General features: G+C 43.2%; 1 protein-coding gene across 6 annotated transcripts in view; it reads left to right on the plus strand.

Annotated features, from left to right (window-relative positions):
* The window catches only part of TTC7B (tetratricopeptide repeat domain 7B), a 252,974-nt gene that overhangs the window by 127,758 nt on the left and 100,342 nt on the right, over positions 1 to 24,874 (plus strand). For all 6 annotated transcript variants that reach the window (XM_075926715.2, XM_089778382.1, XM_075926717.2 and 3 more), the window contains one exon: positions 24,053 to 24,169. In XM_075926715.2, the coding sequence (XP_075782830.2) occupies positions 24,053 to 24,169 (117 nt within the window). The remainder of the gene's footprint in view (positions 1 to 24,052; positions 24,170 to 24,874) is intronic.

Here is a 24,874-nt window from a genome sequence, read left to right on the forward strand (position 1 = left end):
GTCTCTGGCTTTTAACGCCTGCTTGCCTAGGCCAGGCCTACCCCCTCGTGAGTCACACAGGGGAAGGCTGATCAGATGCAATCAAGAGAGCAATCAAGGGACCAAAAGGTCAGGCACTCAGTCCCAACTGCCACAGCAGTTGAAACTGAAACTGCAGTCACCAAGTGGCCTGTTCAGCAGCGGGATCTCTTGTGGTTCCTCTCAAACGCCCCTGTCTGCAGCTCCTGTCCACTTCCAATTGTTTTCTACTTTTTCTCTGGGGTCACAGGCCAGGATTTCCAGTCCCTTGTTCTGAATCTTAGTAAATTAAACAGTATGGGGCTTTTCTGAGTCTCCTGCTGGCTGCATGTCACAGACTCTCTTATCAATGTATCATTTAAAACTTTTTTTGCATACATACAGATGTTTCTTTACAGCTTGTTGAAGAAAAAAATATATAGTGTATGTGAATTCTGCCATTTTTATTTAATTTACCATTGTGCATAACTGAATACCACTCCATGCTACGCTATGTGCCTGCCTGCCTTTCTTAGCCTATGTCTCCGAAATAGCTTATTTTGAAATAGTGCGTCCGCACTACAAATGCCCACTCAAATAGCGCTGAACTGTTTCAAAATATCAGAGGGGTAGCCGTGTTAGTCTGAATCTGCAAGAACAATGAGAAGTCCTGACGAAGTGGGTCTTCACTCATGAAAGCTTATGCTCCAATAAATGTTAGTCTATAAGGTGCCACAGGACTTCTTATATTTCAGAATAGAGCATCCACACTGATTGGTGCCACAATCACATTTAAAGCCCCCCGGAAGTACTTCAGGCAGGGCATCAGGACAGAAGTCGTTTCCTGGAGCTGCTTCCTGAAGCTATCTGAGACTCATACTCCAGTGAGACTCTCCCATGAGCCTCTCAATAAGGGGCTCGTGCATTGCCCCTCTGTGTCTTTCCTTCATCCACCCTCCCTTCCTCCACTTCCTCTATTGACAAAATAAACTAGACCTTTTGTTTTGAACCAACAATCTCTATGTTTTTGTTCAATTGGGGTAAATGTAACTAGGGAAAGGACCTAGGAGGGAGGTTGGAGAAGCAGGTCCGGGTGGGACTGGGACTGGTGCCTGCCTTGTGTGGTCCCACCATCTCATGTGTAGGGCCCCCGGGGGCCACAGGGGACAAGCCAGAGGGATGGGAGCTTGGGTGGGAGTTGGAGCTGGGGCGGCAGCAGGTGCGGCAGCAGGAGTAGCCACCAGGTGGTCAACAGTGGTGGTGTAAGCTGCACACGTGGTCCAGGCCTGCTGCAACAGCTCCTGCCAGGAGGTGTGGAACGGCTCCAGGTCAGCTTCCAATCTGCAGTCCTGCCGGGCCAGAGACTGCTGCAGGGCATTCAGGCAGGTGATGAGCTCCTGTTTCAGGTCTTCATGGGATTGCTTTCGCCTGCAGATTTGAGAAGCTGGCGCAGGAGGGGTGGCTCACACCTCATTCTCAGCTGGTCTAGCTGTGAAGAAAAGTGAGAAGGGCAGACATCCCAGGAGACAGAGTGCATGAAGCCTAGCCCCTCCTCTTTGAGCCAACACCAAAAAGTCTCAGGTCAGATGAAAGTGATGTGGTTTGAGCAAGGCCATCTGTGGCCTGTACAGCAGGCCCTTTCCTGCAGGGGGACAGATGTCCCAGGAGAAGCCACTCTACCCCTTCACACCGAGGACAAGTAGGCATATGAGTCTGCTGGCCAAGCCAGGAGCCTGTGGGTGGGAGGAGGTTGACAGGGAGGCTCAGCTTCCCTCCATGCCACGCACACGCCGGGTCAGGCAGTGGTGATGTCCCATAGGGATAGGACTTGTATCCCTGCCCATTGGAGAAGAGGGAGGATGGTGTTGGGAGAGGTGTGTGTTGGCTGCAAATGCCACTTGCTGGGGAGGGTGCTGCTGGGGTCCCCTCTACTTTCTCCCCCTTACCGTACCAGCAGGCTTCCCTGGCAGGGGAGTGGTGTCCACCTTGCTGCACTGGCCCAAGAGCGCATGCTGTCCTGAGAGTGCAGGCATGCCCATGTGCCGTATGCAGCACTGCTGTGTGTGTGTCCATGACCCCATCCTTCCTAGTGGTGGCTTGTGGTGGGAAGGTGTCCCACCTTGGGGTCAGGAGTAAGGCAGGCCTCTCCAGAAACCCTGTGAGCAGGAGCACAAGGTTCCCGAGCAGCTGCCTCACTGCTGCTGTGTGCTCCCCACTGACACTCCATGTGCATCCTTGTGCAGAGGCTCTTGTGCGATCCCCAGGCCAAGAAGGCTGGGCGAGGAGCATGCAGCCTCTTGCCACCCGTCACCTCCCTCTGCGTGTGTCCAGGGAAGGTAATGCAGATCACCTGATGAGTCTTCCCTGGCATTTTCCAAGCCCAGGGTGACACAGGCAGATCTCTCGTGGCTGGCAGGTATCGTGTATGTGCTGGTCATCGCCTCCTCGTTGTCCTTCTCTGCAGTCACGCTCTCTGTGAGGTTGACAATAGGCACGTTGATGACGGGAGGCAACCTGCCCCCTTCCCAGGATGCCATCCAGCTAGGTGAAGAAGCAGGAGGTCTGGAGTGCTGTTCCTGATCAGAAACTTATTTCCTTGGCCTTTACATAGGCCTGCCGGAGTTCTTTTATTTTCATTAGCACCTGGTCCAGAGTGCAGCTCTGCCCACTCTAGACCAGGCTGTCAGCCATGTGGATGTAGACATCCAAATTTCACCATCCAGCACGGAGATCCTCGATGTTGGAGTGTTTTCCCCAGATTTCAGTGAAATCCAAGATCTCCGTGTCAGTCTATGAGGGTGCCCTCCTGTTTTGCCCCTGGGCAGTGGCTTGGAAGTGGCTGTCTGCTCCCTTGCAGCTGTGGGCGGTGCAGAGGGAGCATGGGGATCTGCCACAGCAACTGCGAAAGTAGTCAGGGCTCTGCTGTGTTACACAGTGCGAGCTGGGCCTACTTTGTGCCACAAGCTTTTTTCCCTGTGGCTGCAGCTATAAGGACTGCAGGGGAAGAGGGAGCTAGAGTTCTGATGAGTGTGGACAGAGTGGGAAGCCCTGGAAGCCAGTTATTTTGAAAACTTCAGCTTTACTGTCTACACACACCCTATTTCCAAATAACTAATTCAAAATAGGCGTTATTCCTCATATATGAGGTTACAGAATTTGGAATAAGAAACCTATTATTTTGAAATAATTTTGAAATAGTGAGCTCATTGTGTAGATGCTCACTTTGTTATTTAGAAATAATGCTACAGGGCTTTTGTTTTGTTTTATATTTTTCCAGTCAAGTAGCTTAAATTTCAAGTTTTAAATGTGATACCGGCATACAACACCAGGGGGCAGAGAGAAAGCTGTAAACTATTAATAGAAGCTGTGCTGATAAAAGGTTTCTTCCTAGTCCTCCTCTCTTGTTGCTGAGAGCTGCATTTTGCCTAGCTGCTGATTGAAATGAGAATGGTACCTGCTAGCTTTCAATATTTTAATCCTTTAAAATTTGATACGTTCTCAAGCTTAAGGCTCATGCTGATTCCATTCATATCAGAAATATGCTGTTGTTATATCCTTCTCCCCGCCAAATCTTGATCTTGGTCTTACAGGGACTTGGCTTATTGCTCTAACAGGTAGTTAAGAAAAACCGCTGAAGAAACATAGACTTTCATATACACTTTTTGCAGTGTGAGGTTGTGGGAGAAAGAGAATACCACATTCTGGTGTTGCCTGCCAGTCATTTCACCATCTCTGCATGAAGAGTTGACATCTCGCTTTTTGCAACATTTCATGCATTTGCAACCCAACCTATTGGGGGAAACAGTGAGGAAAAAATGTGAGCAACTATGTACTGCTGAGATCATTTTTTCCAAGAGGAAATTAAAATCTGTATGGTTGGCATACCAACATCATTGCAAGATATTTTGCTGCAAACAACAATATTCTGTGGTGAAGAGATGTAACACCTTTCAGATCTAGAATTACCTAAAATTTTGAATGTTAGCACAGGATAGCACACTCTAAAGAAAAAGCTTCTATTCCCCCCTTTTTTTTTCACAGTGTCAGAATCCTGACTTACTCAACCATCCCACAAACACAAAGATACAGACAAGAAAATCTCCTGTTGTTAAGCATTATTTTCATTAATGCCTGGGAGAAACATAGTATTGTTTTTGTAGAGGCCAGCTGTAGAACTTGTCTGCTAAGCTATGGAGAGTAGTAGTTGCCTGTTCAGTGCAGATAAAATTAAGGTTTGTTGAACAGAAATACATCATTGGGCTGCCCTCACAACTGATAATTGGGTCTTAGAAATAATCTCATCCGGTTATTCCATCTCATTCGTTTTGCTTCCCCCACCCTCCCAACCTCTCCTGTCCCTCTTCAGGGACCTCTCTCATGAAGGTCTTTTAAGGCAAGAGGTTCAACGACTCCTCGCCATTGGAGTTGTCAAGAGAGTTCCCGACCTGTTGAAGGGCAAAGCATTCTACTCCCAATTATTTCCTTACGGAGAAACGCACGGGAGGATGGAGACCCATTCAAGGTTTATGAAAACTCAACAAAAATCTCCGAAATCAGCAATTCAAGGTGGTTACCCTAGCATCCATTATTCCAGCCGTGGACAAGGGAGATTGGTTTGCAACTGTCGACCTATAGGATGCTTACTTCCACCTGTCTTACAGACCATTCCTCCATTTTACCATAACATCCGAACATTTCCAGTATCGAGTACTACTGTTCGGCCTATCCTCAGTCCTTCGAGTTTTTTCCAAGACGCTAGATGTAGTTGTTGCATTTGTTTGGCATCAGAAGGTGAACATCTTTCCCTGCCTCAACAACTGCCTTATAAAGGGTGCATCCTTAGAGGAGACTCTCCAGATGATATCAGTAGCACAAGACCTATTTCGAACTTTAGGTCTCATTATCAATGATCAGAAATCCACTTTGCAAGCTATACAATCCCTGGAGTTCATCAGTTCCCATCTCGATTCCACCCAGGCTCGTGCCTATCTGCTGGTCCGAGATTCCATGTAATATAAGATCTCATCAGTATACTTACCACCAGCTTGTCCATCTCGGTCCTCATGAGCTTACAACTGATGGGCCATATGGCCGCCACTACACATGTGGTACAGAATGCTCATCTCCATCTGTGATACCTCCAACATTGGCTGGCCTCTTTTTACACTCCATCAAAACATCACGTCCATAAACTTGTCTCTTCCCTCCAACGCCCTAGCCTCCCTCAAGTGGTGGACCAGTTCAGCCAAACTATTGGCAGGGGTAACGCATTCAGCCATCAGCACAAATCATAACTGATGCCTCCATGATAGGCTGGGGAGCACATTTAGAAGGCCTTTTTACTCACGGCCAGTGGTCCAATCAAGAGAAAAAAATACATATAGACATTCTGGAGCTCCAGGCAGTCTCCAATGCTTGCAAACACTTTCGAGCACATATTGCCAACTGCACTGTCAGGATTCTGACAGACAATATAACAACCATATATTACATCAACCGTCAAGGCAGAGCCTGGTCCCGTTCATTGTAGCAATCTGTATCTGGAACTGGTGCATTACCAACATAATATTGACTGCGGCGTGCTTATCCGGAATCCACAACACTGCTGCAAACACTTCAGTACAGACCATGAGTGGGAGATGAATTGTCAAGTCACCAGGCTCATATTTCGAATGTGGGCATTTCCTCAGATCAACCTTTTTGCCTCCCACAACAATGCCTTATGTCCGGATTATTGCTTCAGGGTGGGTCTGGGACCAGAATCCCTCGGTGACGCTTGCCTGATTCCTTGGAAAGCCCACCTTCTCTTCACCTTTCTTCCATTTCCACTCATCCCAAGAACCCTCAAGAAAATCAGGAGGGACTGCGCTCGGGTAATTTTAATAGTCCCCTCCTCCCCCCCCCCCCCACGTGGCCCAAGCAGTCATGGTTTCCCTGTCTCTTTTGAATGTCTTTTCGACCCCCCTCTCATCTTCCCTGTCATCCAGATCTCCTAACTCAAGACAAGGGTACCCTTCTGCACCCCTATCCTCAGAGTCTCTACTTGACAGCATGGCTCCTTACTGGTTTTGGAATGCCAAAACGCTCTGGTCTGTCAGAGTGAAGCGAGTTCTTCTTCACAGTAGGTGTACTATTACCCACACTGCTTATCTTCGTAAATGGATGAGGTTCTCCAGATGGTGCAAACAAAGATATTTTCATGTAATCCTGGACTACATACTGAATCTTAAGCAGTCAAATTTGTCCCTCTCTTCACTTAGAGTCCACTTAGCGACTGTCAATGCATTTCACCCATCCATGCAGGGACATTTTGTATTCAGTCATCCCATCACTAGATGCTTTTTAAAAGGTCTTCAGAACCTCTTCCCACCACACAGACCTCCACCACCCTCATGGAACTTAGAAATAGTACTTGATACATTAACTAGACCACCATTTGAACCTCTAACTACTTGTCCTCTACACATCATGACTGCAAAGCTGATCTTTCCTCTGGCAATAACATTTGCACATAGGGTCAGTGACCTTGCAGCTCTTATGGCAGCCCCACCACACACAGGTTTTACTAAGGACATCGTTATTTTGTGCGCTCACCCATCCCTTTTACCAAAAGTGCAATCAGACTTCCACATTAACGAGCCAATTATCCTTCAGACATTTTACCTTAAACCACAGTTGTCCACACAGGAAGGCCTATTACCTACTGTAGATATCTGGAGAGCCCTTGCCTACTACATTGATCAGACTAGAGACTTTTGTGCTTTGCAACACCTATTCATGTCAGTGGTGAGCCAATGTAGGAGCAAGCCACTATCTTCGCAGTGCATATCCAACATCATTGTTTCCTGCATCACACAATGCTACACTCTGTGGGGCAAAACTCTTTCTATTCCTCCTAGAGCTCATTCTACAAGGGCAGTCTCTACCACCACAGCATTTCATACTTTTATGAAGCACTATGCTATCCTCAGTAGCTACAGCTGTTTTATCCACTGCCAGCAATAGGTAACTCCGAAGCCTGTCATCTGAGAACTGCTATAAAGTTACCTGCAGTGGAGCACCCACAGGGACATCACTCAAAGAAAAAAATGAAGCTACTCAGCTTGTGCAGTAAAGATGGTTCTTCGAGATGCGTGTCCCCATGGGTGCTCTACTACCCACCCTCCTCCCTCTGTCTTTGGAGGGGCTTTCTTTATTTCCTCTTATTCTAAATGCTCAGGCATACATAAGGAACGGAAGAGGGTAGGGTGCATGAAGCACAAAGCACAAACAGCACAAGGCGCCTTGTGCTCATGCACGGCCCAACTGGCTACTGCTGTGCAAAACTCCAATCTGTGGTGCTGGGACAACCTGACACCAACAGTGAAGCACCCATGGGGGGACACATCTCAAAGAACTATTGTTACTGCACAAGGTGAGTAACTTCCTTTTGTTGGTGATGAATGTGGTACTGTGACTAAGTAAACAAGACATTAGCCCCACTCTGCAAGGAGAAGAGACTAATTTATGAAGAGGATGCCTTGATATTTGCTTGCAAATAACTGTTTTATCCTTCAGTTGACTGTGTTTGGCCTCTCTGCTCAGGAGATAGATTGTCTATTTTCATGATAAACTTCATATTGTTTTGTTCTTATAAACTGTTTCTCCTCTATCAATTGCTAAGAATTCTAGTTAATACTGTGGAAAAGAGTAGGTTTTGTTCAAATCAGGTTTTGTATCTTGTGCAAAGCATTTATCTGTTTAATACAGTTATATATGAAATCACCGTAGTTTAGTCAGAGAGATTAGCTGAAAATTCTTTATCTCAATTTTTGCAGTTCTCAAACTTCCTATCTTTTGCTATACCTGCACTACAGTTGGAGAATGACTGACTGACAGTCAATTTAGTGGGTTTAGTGAAGACCCACCAAATCAACTGCACATTGCTCTCTAGTTGACTCTAGTACTCTAAACTGGACAAGAAGAATAAGGTAAATCAATGGGAGAATGCCTCCCATCGACCCAGAGCATTGTGGACACTGCAGGAAGTCTATCTAAAGGACATCCATTCCAGCTATGTTATTCACAGAGCTGGAGTTGCGTACCTTAGGTCGACTTTGTGTGGTAGCATAGATGTTGCCTTTTATTGACTTTTCATGAGGTACATGTTTCTATGTAGTTTCTGCTATTTATAGTATGAAATCTTTAACTACCTTTTTATTTATTCTACCTCATGCGTACCCATCAGATTGTTACTTGGTAGGATGGATTTATCTTTCATAATTAAATATTTATGTAATTGCTTTATCACCTTAGTGTTTTGTTGTTTTTTTAATTTATGATATCCTGTTACAGAATCAGTAGGTCTAGTATGTTACTTGAGATCATCGTGATTTAATGAAAACCCAATTGAAACAATAGGCAATAAACAATAACTGTTAATATGCTGCAAATTAGTAATGATGCCAAGAGATGACAGCTGACAGGCTTTTTAAAGTAGCAGACGTAAGGAACAGCAGAAGGGATATTTGAAGAATGCAAGAATGTTATTTTAATGTTAAGCTGTTAGCTCAGAAAAGGAAAGACATATGGTAACAGGTCTGAAAGCAACTGAAGACTAAGCTCACTGTTTAAACATTTACATTTGTTCAAGTGTGATGGAAAACTTTTTTGTTCCAAGAATATTTCCTAAAATTTTAAGTAAATGTATCATCTTAATTGAAAGCTATAAAATTATTCCTGGCTCATGGAAACTTCATTTTGATAAACTAATACATTGAGCTTCTTTAATCTCACTCTAAAATATCCCAGACTTTGAATCATTCTTGTAGCTCTTTCCTGAATATCTCCAATTTTTCAACATCCTCTTAAATGTCCATAAATGTGGACACTTAATGATTTCACTAATGCCATAAACAGAGATAAAACCAACTCCTTCACCCATGTTTGATGTTTCCCAATTTATACATCTGAGCTAGACTTGTTTTTGCCTATTTAGATATAGGATTGCACTTGGAAGTTCATGTTAATTATCTGTCAATGATCCCAAGACCTTTTCAGTGCTACTGCATTCCACGGTTCAATCCCCCCATCTTGTAAGTGAGATTGACATTCTTTGTTCCTGGGTAGGACCTTGCATTTGACTGCATTAGAATGAACATACTTCAAAAGTACCCATTTCACCAAGTAATCCAAGTTTGCCAAGGTAACTGACTTGTCCCCCAATATTATTTATGAATCCACCAATTTTTATGTTTGTTGGAGTTTTTACTAGTAATAATTTTTGTATTTCCTTCCAAAACATTGAAAATTTGAATAGTATTGTTCTAAGAATACTTACAATGAATGGCAGTTCTCCATTACAATTACCTTTTGAAGTCTGTCGGCCATTTCTAGTTCACTTAATATGGGCTACATTGATTATTATTAAATGCTAAACTTTAATCTAATTAGACCAAGTCAAAAGACTTACAGAAGTTATTCATTTATTATGTCAAGAACATTACACCTTATTAGCCAATGCTGAAATCTCACTCAGAAATTATATTATGTTTCTCTGGCAGAGACTATTTTCCTTGAAACATATTGATTAGTATTAATTGTGCTGCTATCCTTTAATTATTTATAGGTTCTGTCTCATATTAGCCTTTTCATGATTTTGCCTCAGATCACTGTCAGGCTAACAAGCCTATAGCTTCCCAGGTCATCCCGTTTACCCTTCTTAAATATTAGCACATTCGTTTTTAACAAGTTATTTTGTGTTTTCTCAGTTCCAAGATTTTTGGTACTTTCCAAAATTGCAGCTTACTCTGGGACTCTTTATAATGTGATAATTTGTCCCCACTCTTATGTGCTTTGATCAGAAATGAAATAGAGTAAAGATGATTACAGTAGATGACAGCTCTCAAAACTATTCATTCAGACTCTCTGCAAACTCAGTAGACATTATTATATTGGTTATATCACACTTATGAGTCTAATATCAGATGTTAGGCATCTCATGCTTTTATCTGACTTGGATGTAATTTCACAATTTTTCTACACTGTCTGTCAGCCACTTATTACCAAACAGGCCCAGCAAAAATTTGGCTCGTGTATGATTTTCTCTTTAGGAGTATGTTACCAATGATAGAGTGACTTGCAGTCATCTTAAAACAAATATGTTCATTAGCCCCTGGAACAAAGCCTTAGAAAAAGTAGTTTTAAAAAAACAGCCTATGCATATATTTAATCTAAGTCTGATCTAATGATTTACTACTGGCTAAGTAGTAAGGCTTCCCTCTTGAGTTCTGGAATAGAACAGATTCAACTTACTTCTTTTTAGGAAGCTGAAGAACTCTTGGGGCTCAGCCAGCAAGTGAACCCCAGTTGTTTTACTTCCCTCTCAGGAGCAGACTTTTCTCAAACCCTCTGTGCTTGTGTTTGTCCAAGTCCTATTCCATATTACCTGGTTACAGGACTAAGTGTGAAGTCTCTCTACCCCAGTTGTCCAGCTTACCTAAAAGAAACCCTTATGCATGGACTTAACCACCTGCATTCAGAATCCTCTGAACTGTCATTCATGTTAAAATTCGACACCCTCCAAAAAGGAATGAACAAACACTCAAACTATCTTACCCATTACCAAGATAGCTTCCCCAATTATCACCTCTAATACCATTAACTCACAAACATCCCTCTCCCCCCACCTCTACTATCATCAATTCACAGACTTACCTTCCTTCCTTCCCCCGCCCCTCCGCATCCCCCTCCTGTTCTGAAATGTGATTTGTCCTTTTCATATGTGTTCATTTTTTTTAATTTTATCCTTTGTTATATATGGTTGTGACTATTTTCTTCCACTATTTGATCTGAGGAAGTGGGTCTGGCCCACGAAAGCTCATCATCTAATAAACCATCTTGTTAGTCTTTAAAGTGCTACATTGTCCTGCATTTTGCTTATGCATGGGTTCCATTGTTTGAGAACAAATAACTGTTCTTAACTAATTTTGGGGCTCGGAGTTCAAAAATTATATCCATTTTTGCCCAAAACATACAGATTTTTCTGAAAACTGAAGTCTACTTTTTCAAAAATGCTATTATTTTCAAGAACTTGCATGCAAAAATACCTCAAATTGATTGAATTCATCAAAATGAATGCCATCTAGCTTAATTTAATTTACGTGATTCTGATAATGTTGGAGGCGATACTGAGTATCGACCAGAACATGCCAGTAATGAGCCACAACTTTTCACCTAAAGTGAATTGAATGACTTGGTGAGATACCTGGATCTGCCTAAAGATTCTGCTGAGGTTTTGGGATCCAGACTTCAAGCAAAGAATTTGCTTTCCTCTGGGACAAGTTTTGCTTGGTACAGGAACCACGAGAAAGAGTTTATTCCATATTTTTCTATGGATGGTCTGTTAGTATACTGCAGGGGTGGCCAACCCAAAATTGCGGCTCCTGACGGAACCAGGATGGAATCCAGATAAGACTGAGGTCCTGTGGATCAGGATGCCCTCTGTTTAGGAATGTGGCATGGTACCTGTTCTAGTCAGTGCTACTCTCCCCCTGAAAGAACAGGTCCACTGCTTGGGGGGAGTCCTGGACCCTTTTTTAACATTTGAGAACCAAATTTCTTTGGTGTCCAGGAGTGCTTTTGGGCAGCTTCATCTGATCTGCCAGCTGCCACCCTTCCTGAAAAAGCATGACTTGGCCACAGTGATCCATGCTCTTGTTACATTCTGACTGGATTACTATAATGCACTTTGTGGGGCTGCCTTTAAAAACCCTTTGGAAACTTCAGCTGATCCAGAATGTGGCTGCTAGAGTTTTAACTAATACTCGTTATGTGGAACACATTATGCCACTGCTCCGGCAGCTGCACTGGCTTCCAATATGTTTCCAGGCATAATTTAAGGTCCTGGTTATGACTTATAAAGCCCTAAACGGGTTGGGTTCAAGGTATCTGAAAGACCATCTTTTTCCATATGAACCTGCCCCAGGGATTGAGGTCAGCTGGGGAGGCTCTGCTCAGTGTTCCCCCATTTATGGAGGTAAGATTAACAGGGCCGTCTCACCTTTTGCTCCCAGGCTGTGGAATTCTCTTCCCTGGAATATTCGCATGGTGCCAACATTAGCATTATTAGCATTGTTTTGGCATCAGGCTAAAGCCACCTTTTTTACTCGTGCTTTTATTGGTGTTTAGTCTGTGTGTGTGTGTGTGTCCCTCCTCTCGAGATGTGTTAGCATGTTTTATGCCCCTTTGCGGGGGCATATAGTGTTTTTTTTTAAAAAATGTAAATAAAAAATAGTCTTGTGACTGTACAGAATGATGCTGAAACTGTTTGCTAACATTTGACTTTCCAGCACCCAATTTCAGACACCCAATACATACATTATATGCTGGGGTCCACATCAACATTCATCACAATTACATTTGGTTCGTATTTTGACGTTTTTCTTCACAACCATGACTAAACATGACTAAACATGGTGTTTAGTCTGTGTGTGTGTGTCCCTCCTCTCGAGATTTCTTAGCATGTTTTATGCCCCTTTGCGGGGGCATATAGTGTTTTAAAAAAAATTGTAAATAAAAAATAGTCTTGTGACTGTACAGAATGATGCTGAAACTGTTTGCTAACCTTTGACTTTCCAGCACCCAATTTCAGACACCCAAGACATAAATTATATGATGGGGTCCACATCAACATTCATCACAATTACATTTGGTTCGTATTTTGATGTTTTTCTTCATAACCATGATGACTAGCAACTTACTTTGTTATTACTATTTAAAAAAAAAAAACCTGAGATTTTTTAGATCAGTGTAGAAACCCTCACCTCTCCCCACAATCAAAAAGTACCAATTTCAGACACCTGATACATAAATTATATGCTGGGGTCCACATCAACATTCATCACAATTACATTTGATTCGTATTTTGATGTTTTTCTTCACAACCAGGTCACTCCCTAGTGCAACATGAAACAACTCAAGACCTGGTTTATAGTCTCTTTGGTTTTTTTTTTACATAAATTCAAGTATTATAACATCTCAGGGGAGTAGCTGTTTTAGTCTGTAACTTTAAAAATGAGTGGCATTTTGGAGACTAACAAAAATATATAGAATCATGAACTTTCATGGGTAAAACACATTTCATCAGATGAATTGGAGTGAAAAATCATCTTATGAAGTGGGTTTCACCCACAAAAACTCATTATGCTATATAATGTTGTAAGTCTATACGGTGCCACAGGACTACTAGTTTTTCAAGTATTATAAAACACCATACTTACTTCATTTCTATTTCAATAATTATAAAATCTCCACATGACACTTACAAATAATTTAATGCTATAGCACTGATAGGATTACTTTTTTAAAACTTGCACTTTTGCCATTTAATATACTTCATTTTTAAAGGATACCTATGAAGTTGTACTGTTGGTTTATTGAGAGGTAAGGCAAACAAGAAATATGATGGAACGTGTTTATCCATGCAATAAATGTTCTTAGAACAGTATCTGAACATTCTTGAGGAATTTTTATTATTATTTGTAGAAGGGGATCCTCTTCAAGGCCTCTGTGGCCCCAAAAATCCCTTTTTCTTTCTTTCCAGTTGATGCCACCATCAAGGTCACCCTAGCGCTGATCTTATTTCTAGCTGAAAAGTGATAGATTGAGATTCTTTTCTAAGCCCATATATATGATGCTGTTATATCAACTGTAAGATTCTCTAAAGCAGTGGTTCCCAACCACTGGTCTGCAAACTGGTGCTGGTCCATGAACTGCTGGCTGCTGGGCCGCTGTGGCTGCCAGAGCTGAAGCTGGCTGTTCGCAGGGCTCAGCTCCAGCGTCCATGGTGGCTGATTTTGCCCAGCAGTGGCAGGAGGAGGCAGAGCAGGAGGCACCTCCCTCCTCCCACCCAGGCAAGATGGCGGCCCAGCCACTCTGCTTCTACCTATGGGGATGCAAGACATGCTTGTGGAAGGAGGGAGCATGAAGAAGGAGGGAGCTCCCCCTGCCCCACATGGCTGTAATGACCATACTCCCTAGAGGGGGCAGCCTCTCTCTGGGGAGTGTGGGGTTGGGGTGGGGTCAAAGAGAAAGGAGTGTTGGGTGAGGGCGTGGTAGGGCAAGAAGGTGTTGGCATGGGCTATAGGGGTCAGAGGTTGAAGGGACAAAGGGTGCAGGGGTGGGGGGTCAAAGGATGTTATGAGCTGGGGAGCAAGGGGCTGAGTTGGGGCTAGGCAGAAAGGTAACAGTTTAGCATATTAGCATAGTCATTATTTGTATAATGAATATGCAAATAAAATGTTGCCATTCCTGCAAAAGTTTGTGAATGAATTTACCAGTCCATGATATAAAAAAGGTTGGGAACCACTGCTCTGAGAATAATATGGGACACCCCAATCCTTTGAGTAACAAACTTGAAATGGAGGTAAAATTCAGATTTCTTACATGTTTGCAAAAAGCTCTTATTAATTACACTGCCAGCAAATAAAATGGGCTTTAAAAGAAGCATATTTTGATTCAATGAAATGTTTGTGATGTTTTAATCTGTTTTTTAAATTCATTGTAGAAAACTTTGCCAAGTAATATGCATGATCTCAGCATTCACCAAGTAGTTGTTTTGTGCATCAGTATATTTTTTGTTACACAGTCCCATACACTTTTCCTACAACCATATTAATGTTGGAGGGAATTATTGCCTTTTCTTCCTTCCTGATCTTTTCCTGTTTGTCATGATCATGTATTCATCAGAAGAATGCTTTGCAAAGCATATTGCAAGTTAAACTAAACTTTAGAAATACAAACTGTTGCATTATTGAAAGGGAATATCTGGAATCCTGAAATGGTCTCCTTTTTCATTGTGTTGAATGTAATATAATAAAAGTCAGTAAGTTTTGAATGGAAAATTACTTTTTTCATCACACAGTGCATACAGGTACCTCTTGTTGAATTAGATTTTAAATGGTAGTTTCTTTGAATGTGTTCTTTATCACTTGCCAAGGATGTTTGGCTTATCTCAGTGATGACCCAACATAGCATTTCTTATGCTCTTGTGTTCTTCATGCTCTGAATGTGGGAAACACCATAAAGAATAAAAATCAAGAGGTTATGAAATTGGGGGGCTCCGGGAGGCCCCAAGGGAGAGTTTCAGACAAGGCCTCCCACATAGGGCTTGTGCATTGTCCCTCTGTGCCTTTCTTCCCGAGGCCGTTATCCCAAATGATATACCTTCTGCCAATGACTTAAAACAATTTCAGGAGCTTTTTAAGAGAGTTGCCATCAGTCAAGACATCACTCTATCAGAGGTTCCAGAGAAGCAATATAAACTTTTAAAGAACCTGCAACCTTCCACAAAAGCAAAAATTATGCTTCCGATTGATGAAGCGATCATGGATGCAGCAATTGACATATGGCAAACCAGCCTCAGCCCTGCCTACCAACAAGCGGGCTGACAGAAAATATTTTGTGCCCTCAAAGGGCATGGTCTTTTTATTCTTGTACCCACAGTCCAACTCCTTGGTCATAGATGCTGCAAACCAAAGATCTAAGAACCCACAGTACAAGCCCCCTACCCATGAGAAGGAGCATAAACATCTCAACTTGTATGGTTGGAAGATGTACTCCATCCTCCACCCTGCAAATTCTCATAGCCAATTACACTGTGCTACTTGCTAATCATGACTTTGATAACCATGCCAAGTGCAGCATCTTCCTGACAAACGACCTATCCCGAAGTTCGTGGTTCAGGAAGGGTACACCATTTCTTGCACAGTATTGCAGATGGCACTGAATTTTGCTGATACGGCAGCAAGCAACAATTACATCAGTAGTAATGAGATGCACCTTCTGGCTGGAGGTGGCAAGGGTCTCAAAAGAGCTGCAATCCAAAGTTGAGGAACTCCCATTTGATAAGAACAAACTTTACATCAAGGACTGATGAGGTTCTTCACTCAAGTAAAGATTCCCACCCTACACTGCATACTCTTGGGATGTACATACCCCCTTACCACAGATAATGTTACACTCCCTATCACAGGTAGAGGGATTTCTCATATTCTAGACAGCAGCAAAGACCTTTGACCAGAATCGTGCCACAGGTAGAAACCAACATTGCTGAACCACTAACACCGGCTTGTCCAGTCATTAGGCCCCAGGCAAAAGATTTGAGGCTTTGGTTGGGGACGTGCACAATCTCTCCATTCCACTAGTCCCTCACAACATAGAAATTTTTCATCACTGTTTATGCCCTCTCTACAACGAATGGTCATCAATTCCTACAGACCATTAGGTTTTGAAATCATAGAACCATAGAGCTGGAAGAGACCTCAGAAGGTCATCAAGTCCAGCTCCCTGCTGTAGGTAGAACCAATCCCAATTAAATCAACCCAGCCAGGGCTTTGTCAAGCCGAGACTTAAACACCTCTAGACTCCACTACTTCCCTAAGTAACCCATTCCAGTGTTTCACCACTCTCCTAGTGAAATAGTTTTTCCTAATATCCAACCTGGACCTCTCCCATCACAACTTGAAACCATTGCTCTTTGTTCTGCCATCTGTCACTACTGAGAACAGCCTTTCTCCATCCCCTTTGGAACCTCCCTTCAGGAAGTTGAAGGCTGCTATCAAATCCCCCCTCACTCTTCGCTTCTGCAGACTAAACAGACCCAACACCCTCCGCCTCATAGGTCATATGCTCCAGCCCCCTAATCATTTTGGTTGCCCTCCACTGGACCTTCTCCAATGCGTCCACATCCTTTTTGTAGTGAGGGGCCCAGACTGGCCTCACCAGAGCCGAATAAAGGGGGGAATAATGACATCTCTGGATCCGCTTGCAATGCTTCTCCTAATGCAACCTAAGATGCCATTAGCCTTCTTGGCTACAAGGGCACACTGTTGACTCATATCCCTTCATGTTAGCATCCCAGGGGATTCTGCCCATCAGATCTCTGTAGGAGTCAAAATCTGCTTTTCTGAAGTCCAAGGTGTGTATTTTACTACTCTCTTTTCTTCCTTTGGTCAGGATCCTGAAATCTAGCAACTCATGATCACTGCTTCCAAGGTTGTCACCCACCTCTACTTCTCCTATTAGTTCCTCCCTGTTTGTGAGCAGAATGTCAAGCTGCACACGGCTCCTGGTTGGATCCTTCAGCACTTGTACCAAAAAGTTATCCCCAACATCCAATGACCTGGATGAGGGGATGGATTGCATCCTCAGCAAGTTTGTGAATGACACTAAGCTAGGGGAGAGGTAGATACGCTTAAGAGCAGAGATAGAGTCCAGAGTGACTTAGACAAATTGGAGGATTGGGCCACAAGAAATCTGATAAGGTTCAACAAGGACATGTGTAGAGTCCTGCACTTGGGACGGAAGAATCCCAAGCATAGTTACAAGCTGGGGACCAACCAGTTAAGTAGTAGTTCTGCAGAAAAGGACCTGGGGGTTACAGTGGATGAGAAGCTGGATATGAGTCAACAGTGGGCCCTTGTAGCCAAGAAGGCTAATAGCATCTAAGGTTGCATTAAGAGGAGCATTGCCAGCAGATCCAGAGATGTCATTATTTATTCGGCTTTGGTGAGGCCACATCTGGAGTATTGTGTCCAGTTCTGGGCCCCCCACTACAAAAAGGATGTGGACGCATTGGAGAGGGTCCAGCGGAGGGCAACCAAAATGATTAGGGGGCTGGAGCATATGACTTACGAGGAGAGGCTGAGGGAGTTGGGTCTGTTTAGTCTGCAGAAGCGAAGAGTGAGGGGGGATTTGATAGCAGCTTTCAACTTCCTGAAGGAAGGTTCCAAAGAGGATGGAGAGAGGCTGTTCTCAATAGTGACAGATGTCAGAGCAAGGAGCAATGGTCTCAAGTTGCGGTGGGTGAGGTCCAGGTTGGATATTAGGAAAAACTATTTCACTAGGAGGGTAGTGAAGCACTGGAATTGGTTACCTGGGGAAGTAGTGGAGTCTCCATCCCTAGAGGTGTTTAAGTCTCGGCTTGACAAAGCCCTGGCCGGGTTGATTTAGTTGGGATTGTTCCTGCCTAGAGCAGGGGACTGGACTTGATGATCTTCTGAGGTCTTTTCCAGCTCTATGGTTCTATGATTCTATGAATTGCACAAAACAGAACACGAGAGCAATAAACAGAGAACAAAATGAGACAAGAGAATACCATCACTATAAAAGCATTCTAAGTGGCAAGTTTAGACCAGCAAAAAGAGCCTGTTAAAAAAAAATCATACCTGAACAATAGAAATAGAATGAAGGTTGTGATAGGCAGAATATTGTCAAGAAATACTAATCAGAGTTGCTAACTCTCATGATTTCATCATAAGTCACATGATAATTATTCTTTCCCCAGCTTCTGGAGTCAGGTTGGTATGTAATTTCAGCGTTCATTCCAAACAAAAAGTAAATTTCTTGCTCTCATGACTGTGAAAAATGCTTGAAAATGTGACTCAAGTGCACCATAAAAGCTCAAAAAGCAGAAGGCAAATAACACCAAATTATTATTTTTACATAAAGCCAAATCTCATTATTTTTGGTGAGGATGTTTCATGATTTTTCAACATTTGAGATTTACAGTTCTGCTAAACGGACCAGCCCCACAAGAAACCTTTGACAATAAAGTTGAACACTTGAAGACAGTGTTGTCACATCTCACATTACAAACAAAAAAGTTAAAGACTCAAATAAAAAAATAAAAGTTGGAAAACTACAGGTGAAAACCAAGTCACCATTGATGTGTTGAATGCTTGTAAGAGTTGGAATGTTGAGAATGAACCTGAAGAGTCTGTACTGATAGCACATAATTGGGAAGTTGAAGGAATACTGCAATAATGCTGACTGAAAGAACCCCCTCTGTTGAACTGTACTGAGAGGGGGAATATTTGTGGCACTTAACATAGAGGATATGCACAAGAGAAGTCCAGGTTAGTCAGAACATTGCCCTGTGTAGAAAGGATTCAGAACTAATATATTTAAAATATATTAAATCCTCTTAGATTTCACTGCTCTGATCAAGGCATTTTAAAACTTAAGATTTTATGTTGTAACTGTGGGACTTTTTAAAAATCAAATGCAGTCCACCCATTAGAGTGGGGATGGGGAACCTTTTTCGGGCCAAGGATAGAAAAATCAATTGGGTACTGCACACAAGTGAGAAGCAAGAAAACAAAAAACAACCCTCACTATCATGACCCCCAAAGACACTTCTCACAATCCCTTCGTACATCAGAGTCTAGGGGGTGCAGGCTAGTAGAATTTGTGTGCTCCAGCCCCATGGTGGGGCAGCAGAGGGGCTGGAGTTCCCGTGCAGGCTCTCGAGTGCTGGGAGGAAACCCTGAGCTATGGAGGCTGGATCCAGGCAAGCCGGGGGCCCACATCCAGCCTCCAGCCCTGAGGGTTCCCCATCTCTGCATTAGAGGGCTTGATTTTTGGTTTGGTTTGGTTTCTCAGGCTTGCTTCTTATTGATATCATTGTATTTCTGAACATTTTCCCAGAATGACTTCACATTCATCAGAAGTTTCAGGCTATTAATTCTCTTTTGTTCCATTGTTTTTGGCTTTTTTCTACTGCAGTAGATATTTTTTCTTTTTTGTACCATAGCTTACTCCATTTTAACAAACTTTAGCAGAAGAATGTGTATCTACGGCATTTATTATAGTTTTTCTGCTAAACTAAAGCAGGAGCTTGTAGCAAAAGAAGCTTTGGCATAACTTTCAGTGTTCTGCTCTTATTGTGTATGAACAGATTAACAAATACTACTTGCTTGCTTATTTCATATAAGTTGGTTTAGTTGGCCATCCCAGTGTTTCATCCCCATGTTTCTTCATGTCCTGAAGTAACCATTGAAGCCAGGTCTTAATTTATTATTGATTTTTAAAGGGTGCAAAATATTTCATTTTCTGTTTCTCTACAGTTTAGCCCAACATACTTTTTCATGGACATTTTATTTTCTGCGTGTGTTTTATTTTCTAAGATAAGGTTTTCTTTGCCATTTTATTCCATTGTCACAACTTCTTGCCTAGCTTGTAGGTGTTACCTCTGCTCTTTCTTTAAACTGTGCACACTGAATCCTACATTATTCTCTGTATATGACTTCTTTTAATTCAGCCCACATCTGTTCAACTCCATATCCTGAGTCAAGTGTTTGAAAGCTGATATTTAATGTTAATTAGAAATTCTTTGTCAGTTAGATGGATTGCATATGATTACTCTTAAGCTGCCACTCTGTTTTTTCTTTATTGTTTAAACCATACAAAATCTAGATATCTCGGTAATGTTGCATCTTGATTCTGGAGAGATTTTTCCTATCCCGATGCTACAGAGAAATGACAAATGATGGGTTTTTTTTAATTCAGAGATTAATACTATGGAACCCTGTCGATAAAATATAGCTCAATTTGTAGAATTTGAATCTTCCATCAATGTGTTCATTCACATTCCTTCATCAATATGTTTGTCTCATTCATAACTGGTAAGGTTATTGAAATTTGACAGTGAGACAAGACAATCATGCATTAATTACCTAATTATACTTCAAATGCTGATCAGAATATTTTGAACTTCTATTTCAGGGTCTCAAACCACTTTACTGAATTTATCCTTCTAATGCCACTGAAAGCTAGAAAACAATACTGTCCTCATTTTTATATTGTGGAATTCAGATGGTCACTGCAGGAATGATGGAGGGGCGGGCAATGTTGTAACATATGTAAAAAATGCATCTGAAAGGACATGTTGTATAAAGGAGTAGAGATGTTAAATTGTGAGTAGTTTACTAATCAAATAGTCGATGCATTTTTGCATTGACTATTCAATTAGCCAATAGGGCGCCTCCGAAGTGTAGCAGCAGCCTTAGGGCTGTTGCTACACTTCAAATGTGAAAGCGCCACCTGGAGCCCAGAATCAGCTGGGGACTCTCCTGCTGTCCCTGGGCTCCCTGCAGCACTGCCAGTTTGAAACGCTATGGGGAGCCTGGTGTCAAGTTCCTTGCGGCATTTCAAAGCAGCAGCGCCCTGTAGAGCCCAGAATCAGCTGTGGACTCTCCCGCCCAGGGTCCCTGTGGTGCTGCTGCTTTGCCGCGAGAAGCCTGCCATCAGGCTCCTTGTGGGAGTTCAAAGCATTAGCACCACATAGAGCCTGGGAACATCTGGGGATTCCTCCACTGAGCCCAGGCTCAGTGCAGAGCTGTCACTTTGAAATGCTGTGTGCAGCCTAAGGACACCCCAGTTGGTCCCGGGCTGCATGCGGCGTTTCAAAGGGGCAGCGCTGCGTGGAGCTTGGCGTCTGGCCCCAGGCTCCACCTGTTGCTGCAGCTTTGAAGTACTCCCTCTTCTTCCTCCCCTCCCCCTTGCTGCCTCTTTTTGATAGAGGTTGCAAGGGGGGAGTGACTAGTCAACTCAACTATCCGATAAGCATTTCTTTATCAGATAGTCGACTAATCTTTTCCATCCCTATAAAGGAGCAGTTAAAGATAACCATCTTCATTCTTTTCTTTGCTAATTAATTATGATAGTAATATCATTTGCATCTATCCTTGCTTTTCCTGTATGATCCATAGGGCAAGATGCCATTTTGAACTCTGTTATGAAAAGTCTTAATCAAATCAATCCGGAATTGCATAGTGAAGGTAGATTTTCCTTGTAGCTCATACTGTTGTTCTCTTCCCTTTATCCCCGCTAGTCCAATAATGTCATTTTCAAATGGCCATTTCCAATTTTTTAGTGTAGTTAACAAACAAAACTGTCAAGTGCTGCCCATTGTTAAAAGTAGTTATATATGGTACTGCGCAAATTTCCTTTGCTACAGTGATTCACAGTTAAGCTTTTAAAATTATTTCATTTATTGTACTCCAAGGCATTTACCTACCACTCTATCTCCCGTACACAGACACAAATAGTAGTCACAATACCAGCTAGAAATGCTAGGTTTTTTCCCTCAGAAACAAGGTGATTTTTTTCACTCCTCTTTTGGTTTCACTTATCATTGGTCAGAACAGAACTAGATATACAGGCAGTCCCCGACTTACGCGGATCCGACTTATGTCGGATCCGCAGTTACGAACGGCGCTGCCCCGGAGTACATGGACACGCCGCCCGTGTACTCCGGGTGAGAAAAGCTGCTCCGCGTCTCCCTGGTCTGCAGACCAGGAAGACGCGGAGCAAAGCCGCTGCCCAAACCCCCCCCCCCCCCCCCCGCGGCTTTGCAAAGCCTCGGGGAAGCCGGCAGCGATGCAGCCCAGGTGCGCCTGGGCTGCCTCGCTGCCCGAGACCCCCCCGAGGCTTTGCAAAGCCACGGGGGGGGGGGCTCGAGCAGCGAGGCAGCCCAGGCGCGCCTGGGCTGCTCCGCTGCCGGCTTCCCCGAGGCTTTGCAAAGCCGCGGGGAAAGCCAGCAGCGGGACAGCCCAGACGCCCCACGGCTGTCCCGCTGCCGGCGTCGTCAGAGGCTTTGCTCCCCGTCTCCCTGGTCTGCTGGTCTCCAGCAAACCAGGGAGACAGGGAGCAAAGCCGCGGAGGACCCAGGCGGCGGGACCGCGGTGCGTCTCGGTCCGCCGCCCGCGTCTTCCTGGTCTGCTGGGATAGAGGGGGGCGCAGCTAGTACGCCCCCCCCCCCCCAGCAGACTAGGCTTTTGTCTGGACGCCTGTGGCAGAGCAGCTGGGGCGCTGCCGGTTGGTCCCGCAGCGCCGCTCTGGGTGCTACTGGACCAACCCAGCAGCACCCCAGCTGCTCTGGTCCTGATTCAGCCGCTGCTGGTCAGTTTCAGCAGCGGCTGAATCAGGACTCCTGGGGCAGAGCAGCGGGGGTGCTGCTGGGTTGGTCCAGTAGCGCCAGCACCCCAGCTGCTCTGCCCCAGGCGTCCTGATTTAGCCGCTGCTGAAACTGACCAGCGCTGACTACAGGAAGCCCGAGGCAGAGTTGCTCTGCCTCAGACTTCCTGGAATCAGCTGCTGATCAGTTTCAGCAGCAGCTGACTTGGGGACGCTTGGGGTTCTTGAGTTGATTCTGTATGTAAGTCAGAACTGGCGGTCAGTTTCAGCAGTGGCTGAATCTGGACGCCAATTCCGACTTACATACAGATTCAACTTAAGAACAAACCTACAGTCCCTATCTTGTACGTAACCCGGGGACTGCCTGTAATGTCATGGTCTGCTTAAACCTCTTTAAGTGAATATGCCTGATTGAGTGTTCCATGAGGATACTGTATTGAAACACAAAGAAATAAAAAAACATTTTATTCTGAATCCACTGAGCCTCATTGTAATTGCCTGGTGAAAACCATATTTGCAGTGTTGTTAGAGCTGTGTTGGTCCTAGGATATTAGACAAGTGAGGTGGATCTAAGGAAATGTCTGTTACTGAATCCAGAAGACCTCTCTGTAGCTTGAGAGCTTGTCTCTTTCACCCGTTGAAGTTGATCCAATAAAATATATTACCTCACACACCTTGTGTCACTGTCAAATTTACAGAATGCCACTATCATTACTGGTCCCCAAGATTGATTTGATAATTGTGGCGTATCATAGAAATTGTATTCTGTGGTCAGATATTTTGGCCTTGTGTTTGCAGTAATAAAACACACTATGCTTCCATCAAGAATAAAAAAAAAAATCCTGAAGTCAGTGTATGATTTTGGTACTGAAGGGAGCCCGAATTGAGAATTAGAAGAAAAAATTACATAGAGACTCCCACTTGAACATAGAATTTAAATGAAGAGTGCTTCCTAATTCAGACCAAGATCTGCATGAATTTTAAATTATATGAAAATCAGATTTAATTTACTGTATGTTTATGCTTCCACAACAAAAAATGGGTTTTATTTTACCATCCATAACTTTCCACATAGAACTCCTATTAGAATTATTTCTTTGTATGTGATGTGTAATGCAAGGAAAATTCCTTAAAGAATACAGTTCCAGGACCTGATACTATATAGTCAATATTTCAGATTCTCCTATGTTCTTTGTTGGTAGTATTGGGAACTTTTGTATTCCAATTTGTTTTCAAATCATTGCAAGGATCTCTTAAATGAAGATTGAGTTATGCTTCAGTGTGGCTTTTCAAAAAAAAATTTCCCCTTCTCCATTAGATTACTGTTTTCAAAAGCCAAATTGGAATCCCTGTGCAGAGGCCCAGATGAAGCACTCCTTACCTGCAAACATATGCTACAGATTTGGAAGTCCTGTTACAATCTCACTAACCCCAGGTAAGATGCTAAAGCTACTTTGGATTTTGTCTCCTGTACATCAAAATTTGTCATAAGAATTCTGATTTAATCACAATTCATAAATCTTTTCCCTTGAGTTTTCTACTAAGATGGTTCTTGGGATATAATGTATGTCTGGTCTCTCTTTACGAAAGGTTTCTTTTCAATACATTGCTCTACAGTTTTGAGACAGAAATCAGTGATTAATTATAAGAAGTTTTATGACACCAAAAGCTGAAAAGGCCTGTCCTAATTTTTTTACTACAGATTAGCATTTCTGCTTTTATAAGGTAACTGAGGGTATGTCTACACTTGCACCCTAGTTCGAACTAGGGATGCAAATGTAGGCATTCGAAATAGTCAATGAAGCGGGGATTTAAATATCCTGCGCTTCATTAGCATGATCTCACTGGCGCGTTACTCTGATCAACACCTGTTTCGAAAGTGAAAGTGCACGCTGGGACGCGTTAGTTTGAACCAAACCCCTTGGTAACTCCTCAGTAACATTGGTTCGAACTAACGCGTCCCAGCACGCACTTTCACTTTCGAAACAGCTGTTGATCGGAGTAACGCGTTGGCGAGATCATGCTAATGAAGCGCGGGATATTTAAATCCCCGCTTCATTGACTTCATTGACTATTTTGAATGCATTTTGAGTTCAAACTAGGGTGCAGGTGTAGACATACCCTTAGAGATTTCTGGACT

Source organism: Pelodiscus sinensis, chromosome 5 (genome assembly GCF_052426305.1).
Source record: "Pelodiscus sinensis isolate ZL-2025 chromosome 5, ASM5242630v1, whole genome shotgun sequence".
In the NCBI taxonomy this organism is placed as follows: Eukaryota; Metazoa; Chordata; order Testudines; family Trionychidae; genus Pelodiscus; species Pelodiscus sinensis.